At 44.1% G+C, this 12,229-nt stretch overlaps 1 protein-coding gene across 4 annotated transcripts in view; it reads left to right on the forward strand.

Annotated features, from left to right (window-relative positions):
- LOC100378763 (uncharacterized) overlaps nt 1-12,229 on the forward strand; it is a 48,465-nt gene that overhangs the window by 21,049 nt on the left and 15,187 nt on the right. For all 4 annotated transcript variants that reach the window (XM_085491573.1, XM_085491575.1, XM_078008920.2 and 1 more), the window contains one exon: nt 5,782-5,922. In XM_085491573.1, the coding sequence (XP_085347699.1) occupies nt 5,782-5,922 (141 nt within the window). The remainder of the gene's footprint in view (nt 1-5,781; nt 5,923-12,229) is intronic.

The raw sequence follows: 12,229 nt of genomic DNA on the forward strand, positions 1-12,229 counted from the left end.
AATTGCATCATGGTCTGATTTAGTACAAGGCATGATGTCAAACTTCCTAATATTTCTAAATACAGATGGCGATGTCAAAAAATAATCTAGACGAGACGCAGCATTAGCTCTTCGCCAAGTAAACCTATACTGTGCTGGGTTTAGTTTACGGTAAACATCAATAAGTGATAAGGAATTAATAAATGTATACATGTCGCGCCTGAAAGTATTCCTCAGCTCTGGCCTATCACCTCTTTTATCCATTACTGGATCAAGAGGGATGTTTAGATCACCTCCAATTATTAAATTACAATTTGGAAAGTTATAATCAATTAAACCTCTTACAGTGGCTAAGAATTCAATTTGTTCGTTTTCCTTATTGGGTACATATAGATTTGCTATGACTAAAACCAGATCATTAATTTCCACTTCAACAAAAATATACCTCCCATCATTATCAATCATCTTGTTTCTAATATTAACATTTAAATTCTTATTAAAAAATATTGCTACCCCACAACTATTTTGTGTGCCATGCGAATAAATGACACTGCCACCCCACTCCCTCTTCCACACACTCTCCGAATTAGAACAACTATGAGTTTCTTGAACCAAAATAATGTCACCCCTTTGCTGTCTAAAAAATCTAAAAACAGCTTTTCGTTTACTATACGAATGTCTCATTCCCCTAACATTCAAACTTAAAATTTTAAATGAAGTCATTAAAAATTATACCCAAAAAAAAAAAAAAAAAAAAAAAAAAAAAAAGGAAAAAGAAATATTATTGGCACTTAAATATTGCTGACAAAATATGTAATAATGCAATAGTGCTGCAGCTCCGTGAATCATAATTCACATCCCAATAACACACTCAGTGCCATATTATTGTATCAACAACCCCAACTAAAATTATGATACCAGTTTAAAAATTTTTACACTTAATCAGATGATACATTCAACACGAGAAAGAAACTGTAAATTAATTACCACTGACTTAGTCATTAAGCAAAAAGTTATGTTGCCAGTCTGGCACAACCCTAAAAAAAAGACCATAAACAGTTTGCTAAATAAACCATATATAAATGCATAATTAAATAAAACTCAACAGTGTTTTTTTTCTTACCTCATGTCGGATATATAGCTATAACTAGTTTGTCTGGAGTCACTTACACTTAATATTACATCCCACATGGGAAAGAAACTGTAAGTAATTACCACTTATTTCGTCATAATTGATAATTAAATCATATATAAAGACATACCTCAATAAAATTCAAAAGCTTTTTTTTTTTATAACTTTATAACTTTACACCACATCATCTTTATTAGGCGAATACTTCTTTCCATCAATGTACAGCACGCCTCTTCGAAAAATAGGTCGTTTCCCCTCATCGTAAGCACGTTTAATAACAGCGTTCAATGTTTTCTTCAATTGAAAGTCTTCAATAATCATATCCCGTTTTACATATATTCCTGTATCCTTTAACGCAATTCGTTGTTTTCGTATGATTTCTTCTTTCTTTAGACGACTGAAGAACTTCACCAATACTTGTCTTGGGTAGGGCCGGTTCTCTGTTTTGGCTACTTCACCAATATTTACCCGGTGGGCATTTTCCACTAAACCTGCTTGCATACCAAATTTATCCACTAGTATTTTCTCGATAACTAGAGTGATGCTTACAATATCCTGACTAGTCAATCATACAAGTGGTTAGCTCCTTGTAAACATCACAAGGCTGTAACTAGAGTGATGCTTACATTATCCTGACTAGTCAATCATACAAGTGGTCAGCTCCTTGTAAACATCACAAGGCTGTAACTAGTGATGCTTACAATATCCTGACTAGTCATGCTTACAATATCCTGACTAGTCAATCATACAAGTGGTCAGCTCCTTGTAAACATCACAAGGCTGTAACTAGAGTGATGCTTACAATATCCTGACTAGTCAATCATACAAGTGGTCAGCTCCTTGTAAACATCACAAGGCTGTAACTAGAGTGATGCTTACATTACCCTGACTAGTCAATCATACAAGTGGTCAGCTCCTTGTAAACATCTCAAAGCTGTAACTAGAGTGATGCTTATTTTATCTTGACTAGTCAATCATACAAGTGGTCAGCTCCTTGTAAACATCACAAGGCTGTAACTAGAGTGATGCTTACAATATCCTGACTAGTCAATCATACAAGTGGTCAGCTCCTTGTAAACATCACAAGGCTGTAACTAGAGTGATGCTTACATTACCCTGACTAGTCAATCATACAAGTGGTCAGCTCCTTGTAAACATCTCAAAGCTGTAACTAGAGTGATGCTTATTTTATCTTGACTAGTCAATCATACAAGTGGTCAGCTCCTTGTAAACATCACAAGGCTGTAACTAGAGTGATGCTTACAATATCCTGACTAGTCAATCATACAAGTGGTCAGCTCCTTGTAAACATCACAAGGCTGTAACTAGAGTGATGCTTACAATATCCTGACTAGTCAATCATACAAGTGGTCAGCTCCTTGTAAACATCACAAGGCTGTAACTAGAGTGATGCTTACAATATCCTGACTAGTCAATCATACAAGTGGTCAGCTCCTTGTAAACATCACAAGGCTGTAACTAGAGTGATGCTTACAATATCCTGACTAGTCAATCATACAAGTGGTCAGCTCCTTGTAAACATCACAAGGCTGTAACTAGAGTGATGCTTACAATATCCTGACTAGTCAATCATACAATGTACAAGTGGTCAGCTCCTTGTAAACATCACAAGGCTGTAACTAGAGTGATGCTTACAATATCCTGACTAGTCAATCATACAAGTGGTCAGCTCCTTGTAAACATCACAAGGCTGTAACTAGAGTGATGCTTACAATATCCTGACTAGTCAATCATACAAGTGGTCAGCTCCTTGTAAACATCACAAGGCTGTAACTAGAGTGATGCTTACATTATCCTGACTAGTCAATCATACAAGTGGTCAGCTCCTTGTAAACATCACAAGGCTGTAACTAGAGTGATGCTTACATTATCCTGACTAGTCAATCTTACAAGTGGTCAGCTCCTTGTAAACATCACAAGGCTGTAACTCGAGCGATGCTTACATTATCTTGACTAGTCAATCATACAAGTGGTCAGCTCCTTGTAAACATCCCAAGGCTGTAACTAGTGATGCTTACAATATCCTGACTAGTCAATCATACAAGTGGTCAGCTCCTTGTAAACATCACAAGGCTGTAACTAGAGTGATGCTTACAATATCCTGACTAGTCAATCATACAAGTGGTCAGCTCTTTGTAAACATCACAAGGCTGTAACTAGAGTGATGCTTACATTATCCTGACTAGTCAATCATACAAGTGGTCAGCTCCTTGTAAACATCACAAGGCTGTAACTGGAGTGATGCTTACAATATCCTGACTAGTCAATCATACAAGTGGTCAGCTCCTTGTGAACATCACAAGGCTGTAACTAGAGTGATGCTTACATTATCCTGACTAGTCAATCATACAAGTGGTCAGCTCCTTGTAAACATCACAAGGCTGTAACTGGAGTGATGCTTACATTATCCTGACTAGTCAATCATACAAGTGGTCAGCTCCTTGTAAACATCACAAGGCTGTAACTAGAGTGATGCTTACATTATCCTGACTAGTCAATCATACAAGTGGTCAGCTCCTAGTAAACATCACAAGGCTGTAACTAGAGTGATGCTTACATTATCCTGACTATAAGTATATCAGTGTATACGTGAAACAGCATGGCTACCAAGTGTGGTTAACAATGTCATTATACAATGACTGTCTGACAAAAACATAAAATAAATGCATACACTGTGGAAGAGTACATTACATATGACTCTATTTAGTGGATTGTCATGCATATCACATGACCACAAATATATTCTTCAAACATTTATAGCCATTCCAACCAGCTCCTTATAGAATAGGGGTTATAGGTACTGACCATCAATTCAAAAGTCATGGTTCAAGCCCAGGCTGGTCATCTTTATCAACACTCTGTACATTCTAGTTGAATAGGAATTCTCATTCACCTCCAAAATTCCAAGCCTTGCCAGCTTGCCGTCAGAAATGCCTTATACTATAAAGTGTGTGAATTGTTCTACATATACATGAATCAAAATGGTAGTTATCAGTAATATGTCCCGGTATATGAAACAAACTTTCTAATCTGCATGAGAAAACAACTGTAGTGATTACAATTTGAAGGCCATTCCTTAAATAATTGCATTTTTTTACATCTTTTAAAAACGGCTAGACGAGTCACATTTTGTAAACTATCTGCTGTTCATGCATTTCATAACCCCTTACATTGTAGTCGCACCTTCTCTCCATATATACAGTGTGGTGTGGGCATGTCTTGACACCACAGCCCTCTCTGTATATACAGTGTGGTGTGGGCATGTCTTGACACCACAGCCCTCTCTGTATATACAGTGTGGTGTGGGCATGTCTTGATACCACAGCCCTCTCCGTATATACAGTGTGGTGTGGGCATGTCTTGATACCACAGCCTTCTCCGTATATACAGTGTGGTGTGGGCATGTCTTGATACCACAGCCCTCTCTGTATATACAGTGTGGTGTGGGCATGTCTTGACACCACAGCCCTCTCTGTATATACAGTGTGGTGTGGGCATGTCTTGATACCACAGCCCTCTCCGTATATACAGTGTGGTGTGGGCATGTCTTGATACCACAGCCATCTCCATATACAGTGTGGTGTGGGCATGTCTTGATACCACAGCCCTCTCTGTATATACAGTGTGGTGTGGGCATGTCTTGATACCACAGCCCTCTCCGTATATACAGTGTGGTGTGGGCATGTCTTGATACCACAGCCCTCTCCGTATATACAGTGTGGTGTGGGCATGTCTTGATACCACAGCCCTCTCCGTATATACAGTGTGGTGTGGGCATGTCTTGACACCACAGCCCTCTCCGTATATACAGTGTGGTGTGGGCATGTCTTGACACCACAGCCCTCTCCGTATATACATTTTGTACAGTGTGGTGTGGGCATGTCTTGACACCACAGCCCTCTCTGTATATAGTGTGGTGTGGCCATGTCTTGATACCACAGCCATCTTCATATATACAGTGTGGTGTGGGCATGTCTTGATACCACAGCCGTATATACAGTGTGGTGTGGGCATTTCTTGATACCACAGCCCTCTCTGTATATACAGTGTGGTGTGGGCATGTCTTGATACCACAGCCCTCTCCGTATATACAGTGTGGTGTGGGCATGTCTTGATACCACAGCCCTCTCTGTATATACAGTATGGTGTGGGCATGTCTTGATACCACAGCCCTCTCTGTATATACAGTGTGGTGTGGGCATGTCTTGATACCACAGCCCTCTCCGTATATACAGTGTGGTGTGGGCATGTCTTGATACCACAGCCCTCTTCGTATATACAGTGTGGTGTGGGCATGTTTTGATACCACAGACAGTATATATATATATATGTTAATACAAGGTTTCACTAAAGTGAAGTTATGCTATTTACCCACCATTGTTTTGTGTTGTAACTTCTCACTAAATGTAGGAGTCGTACAACAGGAATAAATGCATCATGCCAACAAAACATACTCGTATGCCACCAGTGTATAACAACAAACAGTTAGGATAAAGAAATGTTCATTTACTCACTTGGAATAGATAATACAATATAATGAAATACAACACACACAAAAAAAAGGCATGGGTAAGCTAATAAAAATACAAAGTGTCTTGCTTGGTATAACATTGATAGTTGTAAAGTACATGTATATGTTTGTGTTTTAGGGAAAGAAAGCAGAAAGAAGTTCTGAGGGTGATGTTTCACCACAAAAAAGGGCACGACATACTGATGAGAAAGAGGAAGTTATCACTGTGGAAATGAAACAAAAAGAGGAAGATGAAGTTGTTGACTTCTCTCTAATTAAGGTTTGTACATGTACCAACTAAATACTATTGATGAACTTTTGTTCATTGCAACATTGTTGGTGGTGTTTGTTTTGATTGGTACATTACTAGGAGTACTGGCCAGCACCATCAACAATTTGTTTACAGTATGATTTCTTTCAAACTTGGTATGAAGTACATACATATTCACATCAATCTTATTAGTCCTCACCAGGCACTGATGTGTCAGAACAGAATTATTTTCTATGTTCAACTTTTATATATTAATGATACATCATGTCATAGATATGAGTGCCCATATTGTTTTAATTAATGCTGTTTTTACTATAACTTAGATTTGATAACTAATGGTGACTGTGCCATGCATGGATTGTTTTTTGAGATCTGATTCAGGATGGCCGACTGGTAGCCTATTTGTTCTTTGTCAATATCCATTCTACTGAATCAATTCACTACGTTCAATTACCCACCATAGACTCCAGTCAGTCAAAATGACTATTTTGTACTGTAGGCATTAATCAGCGATTCTGCCGGTGGCAGAGAGATAGAATCTAGGTCAGGGGAAGCCCCATGACCTCATAGATTTTCTTCCATGTCACATAACACATGACCTAGCCTTGTTCATTGCTTAGTGTAGTTAAAATGGATTAGAAGGAAGGAAAGCACTTCCATAAGAGCTCCTCTCCTCCTGGGTCATTGCCCAAACAATCAACTTGGTCTTGCGGGAATTGCCACATAGCAAATGTCACCTTTGTTTAGAATGTGTTTGGCGTTCAGGGTTTTTGCCACAAGTGGATTTACTTTAATTTCAAAGCCACGTTCATGTTATTGAGACTGATCGCGTTATTAGGGCGGCCCTATGGGCGTGAGTGAGTGAGAGAAGTGTTAGTATGGGTGGGAAGTCCTTCTGTTCGACTACCGGTACCTCGGGTGCTGCGGCGTCAAGTGGGAGGCGTGGCAGTGGTGGAACTGAGGTTTCTCAGACACCTGACGGGGGTGGGCTGGCAGTCAGACCTTTGATATGGAGGGGGACCAAGCGGGACAGGACGTTGATTTCGTTTCTCCCCCGCCTCCTCTCTCCCGATCCTTGAATGTCAGTTGGAGCCAGTACCGGAGATTTTTCCCTGAGCACTGCCTCTGCTACGGGTCACCCTCGTTTGATTTCCCGAAGGGACCGACCCGGTTACCATGCATTTGATTGGACACTTTCTGGCAAAGTGAACGGTACGACGATGTCTGTTCCTACTGGTTCAGGCAGTCCCTCTGAGTTCGCTCTCCGGAACGACTCCGTGAACCCGTAGGGGTGATGTGGGAAGTCATCAGTCATAGTGACCCGATGTTCATACCCTCACCCACAATCCTGAAGCAGTCGCTTTCGGTAGGATCATGGCTTGTAGGATCCGTGACGACAGAATGTAAGGCAACACCGACTGCACGGCTCCCCTGGTCCTGCTGATTAATGAATGTGGTGCACAATTTTCAGCTTTTGATATTTCAAGTAGTAATCATCACATTTCAATAAAACTTGGTACATAGATGTCATAGGACACTGCACAGACCTGATAGTTTTTAGTGTAATATCAGTACATATTAATTACCTAATTTGCATAATTAATTAATTATTATTTTTGGGGTAAATATTTGTGCATGTTTATCACCTTATTAGCATAATTAGTTAATTTTCAGCTTTTCGCCTGATAACTCAAGTACTGATCATCATATTTCAATGAGACTTGCTACATAGATCCTCTAGGATTATACAGAGACCTGATTAGTTTAGGGTAAATAATTGTGGATATTAATTACCTAATTCACATAAATAGTTCATTTTTTCCCATGAATGTTGCACTAATATATAAAGAACCACTAATTGGATTTTAATGAAACTTTTATAGAGTATTCATCATTACATTTCAATGAACCTAGGACTATGCAGAGACCCAATTAGTTTTTGGTAAATATTTATGCTTATTAATCACCTAATTAAAATAATTAACACTGATATCTCAATTACTGATCATCACATTTGAATAAAATTTGGTACATAAATGCTCTACAACAATAGACAGGCTCGATTAATTTTGGGTTGAAATTTGTTCATATAAATAATTCATAATTCACTACGTTCAATTACCCACCATAGACTCCGATCAGTCAAAATGACTATTTTGAACTGTAGGCATTAATCAGCGATTCTGCCGGTGACGGAGAGATAGAATCCAGGTCAGGGGAAGCCCCATGACCTCAAGATTCTTTTACCCCTTACGTCACGAACCCACGTGACCGAGGCCACCTGGCAGCGCCACAGGTAGCCGTCCATCACTCTTATTTTCTCTCCGCCTCGAGTGGAGATGAAATCTAGCGAGCTCTGCTGGACCGCCTGCTTTTTTTTTTCCTGTCCGGATTTATAGCTTGGGTTGTTGCCGCTGCACGGCATCCGACATTGTAGCTGGTAGGATAAGTTTTCCTTTTCATTTTTACCCTTGTGTCGTTTTCCCCTTTGTGTGTAGTATTTTTCACAACAAAGTAATTAAAATCCGGCGCCACTACGTAACCGCTTGTTGATTTCGCGGCGGCACCTTTTACAACTGTAATTCATTTCCCTCATGCATGTCATCTTTTATTTTCAATGTATTTAGCAATGTATAGATGTAATGACAGCACCAAGGCTCGCTGCCGTTTTCTTTCCGGTCTCCTCGTGTTTCGAGCTGACCGTGCAGTGGTTATATTCAGAATTTACCAGCATAGAACCCGCATCTGACATACTTTGTCGTAGCTACGTGCGGGTTTCGTGTTTTTGCGTGAAAGCATGTTTTTTTTACTGGAATTCTGAGGCCTGAGATTTTCCTTCAGAGCCATCAAAATCGCTGAGACTGACCGCGCCACAGCAAGGTCGCGCGTCCAGTAAACAAATCGATTAAAGTGAGTTGCGTGTTTTGCATGAGTGGAAAGTCCTCACGCTCGACTACCGGTACTTCATGTACCGGGATGTCGAGTAAGATGCCTGATAGCGGAGGTACCGATATTTTTCTCGGTCTCCCCCGCTGATCGGAGGGCATCTTCACAGTCTGTTTTTTTCAGGCGGTGTTTTACCAGATTTTACCGGCTGCAGCGAGGCTGTGCCCCTGGAGGCTTTCCTCCTATGGGGCCCGTTGCGGGTCTCTTTGTGGACCCTTCCTCGCACGGCGCCGGGTTTGCCTCCGAGTTGAGGGTTTTGGTCGAAGGACTGTCGGGCAATTGCGTCCCTGGCAGGCCGGGTAGATCAGACGCAGTCAGAGCGAGCTGTCTCCACTGTGTCCCCTCGGTGGGCAAGCAGGAAGAGACACAAAAGCATGTTTGCATTCAAACACGTCTCTTCCAGGGAATCCCCGTTCCCAGACACGGCTCTCCCACTATTTTGGGGGGTGGCCGAGGCTCAGGCTAATTGCACCAGTCCTTCTCTGGATCCTCGGGCACTGAATGCCAACAGGGTGCTAGCAGCCAAGTCTCCGATCTCGGGGCAGGGCTTTCAGGGCAGGGCACACGTTGACCCCCCCTACTTTCAGCCAGCTAGGGTTCATCATGCGGTAACGGTACGATGGTAACGAATTTTTCCTTGAGTCCGGTCCCCGCTGTGGGTTTTGACTCCTTTTTTACCGACCCACGGGTGTCCCCAGAGGGAACCGACCCTGTCATGAGACGCACAGTCGAACATGCTCCCTCTCACATATTTAAAGTGAAAGGAGATGCAGTTCGCTCGCGTCAGATACAGCCGGTACTCCGGGCGGTCCCTCAGAGTCTTCCATCTGTATGACTCGGTGAGCCACGTATTTGGGGTGAGGCGGAGTATCATCGATCCCAGTGATACGATGTATATACCCCCACCCTTGATCCTAAAGCGACCACCTAAGGTTGCTTCAACGCTTATGGGATCATGGGCATCGGGATCCAAAGCAACCCCGTCGGCAAGTCTCTCCCTGTCCGCCTGAGTGCGGAGTGGGGCACAGAGCACGCAAACGGTGTTGATGGGCGGCGTTGGTCAGCCGCGGAGGATGTAATGCTTAAGGCCCCCGGGTGTGGATAACATTAGGCAACACTTCCCACTGGACCAAACGCTACCCGGTTGGTGTGGTTTCGGGATCAGACCCGATCAGACGTGTTGGCAGGCACATGTGCACTTAGTGACTACTTCAGGCCTTGGGGAACTCACCTCATGGGGGAAGGGAGCACCCCCCTCGCAACTGCCGAACACATAGCCACATATCCCTGTTGTACACAGATTGCGCCGGTGTAGTCCGGTTTGGAGACGGCAGGTGACCGATCCCTGGACCTTTCCAGGTGGTGACATCCGTTTATGGGATACCGCTGAAATCTCCATCCCCACCCCCCGTCATTGTCTCCCCTGGCACTGCCAGGGGACTCCTGCAAGGCGGAAGCAATCAGACAGGAAGTAGCAGTTTGCTGGGGAAAGACGCCATACACAGGGTACATCAGCCGGAACTAAGGCCAGGCTTCTACCCAAATGTGTTCGTAGTACCAAATCTACAAGTGGCAGGCGTCCAGTTTTGGACCTAGGCAGACTGAATCAGTACATGCTCCTCGATCGGTTCCACATGGAGACACCATTCATGGTTCTTCTCTCCATCCACCGTTTTGACTGGCTATCCCCGCTAGACTTAGACCCCGATGCACCCAGCGAGTTGCCATCTCCTTCGAATCGCCCAGCTGGGCCAAGTATTCGAATTTCGGGTGCCCCCCGTTCGGGTTAGGCACAGTGCCCTACGTGTTCACCAGAGTGATGAAACAGGTAGTGCTGCTGCTTCACCAGATGTCGGTACACCTCAATCCATACCCAGACTTTCGGTTACCAACAACCCGGGCAAGGGGTAATAGCCAAACGCGTCAGGCTAACACAGGATTTACTTCACCAGTTGGGCTTGTTAGTAAATTGACAAGTCCCACCTCGACCCAACGCGCAGTTGGTGTCCCTGGGCATGGAGTTTTGACACAGAGGTAAGCTTGGCTTAGCTATTTAAAGCGTATTGCTTAGCGCTAAGCAGTCTAGCCGAATGCCTAGTCAGCGTTCGCTCGGTGTCCCTCCGTGAACTAATGCGGATCATCAAAATGATGACCTCGGTTCGAAGGATCGTTCCCCAGGCTGCACTACGCAGCCGCCTGGTATAATGCTTGTTATAACGCCGAGCTCTCCTATGGGAACTAGATAGGCGGGTTTCGATCTCGGACCAAGTGAAGGAAGCCCTGCCCTGGTGGTCGTCACTGGCCAACCTCGGACAGGGGAGCCCCTTGGGCCCGCTCGCCGCAGGTATGACTCTGGTAACAGATACCTCCCCCCAGGGTTGGGGAGCGCATCTATTGGGCCAACAAGCCCAAGGATATGGCCCCGCATTAGTTTTAGGACTACCATATCAACCGGCTCGAACTGAGAGCAGTGTACTTAGCACTACCACGCTTTCTACCCGTAGTTCGAGACCACAGAGTCCTGCTCCGCACAGGCAACGCAGCGGTGGTCTCCTTCAAGTAGGTGGGGAGGGGGACACATTCCCCATCGTTGTTAGTCCCAGCGGAGCAAAATCCTCCTTTGGTGCCTGGAATAAAATGTGGAGCTAACCGCACACCACCTTCCAGGGGTGAGGAACAGTCTGGCGACGCCCTTTCAGGGCGGCTCCGTCTCCAGAACACTGAGTAGCTGATACCCCAGTGGGTAGCCTACAGGATGTTTCGGCCGTGGGAGGGTTTAAGGTTGGACCGTTTTGCTGCACCCTGGAACGCCAAGCTCCCGACGTTGCTTTGCTAGCCCCGTGGACCCACTTAGTTGTGTACGCCTTTCCTCCCTTTCCGCTAGTTCACTGGGCACCGGAGATAACTTCGGCAGGTGCGCACCCACATATTATCATGGGTTGCACCCAATTGGCCAAGCAAGGCCCAGTTTCCACTTATGTTGGAAATGCTAGTCGAAGCGCCAGCAGTGTTTCTGGACTTACCAGACCTGCCGTCCCAACCAGACGGCGCACTACCAACGAGCCCAGCAGGTATCACTTACACGCATAGAGGCTCTCAGTAGACCCGCACATAGGAAAGCCTTATCTGAGCGGGCTGCCAACGTACTGGCCAGGGCGAACAGGGATTCCACCTACGCGGCCTACATTTCTAGGCTGCAAGCATACACTGATTGGTGTAGCGGAAGGGAGATTGATCCATACCATCCCTCTATTGGCCAGGTAGCAGGCTCCTTCGTCCACCTGTTTGACGAAGTGGGTTTGTCCTAAGCAGCGAGCGTTGGCTACAGGTCGGTCTTGTCCCCCACCACTCAGAACGTACGGGAACAAGA

Source organism: Saccoglossus kowalevskii, chromosome 16 (assembly GCF_978046115.1).
Source record: "Saccoglossus kowalevskii chromosome 16, keSacKowa6.1, whole genome shotgun sequence".
Taxonomy (NCBI): Eukaryota; Metazoa; Hemichordata; class Enteropneusta; family Harrimaniidae; genus Saccoglossus; species Saccoglossus kowalevskii.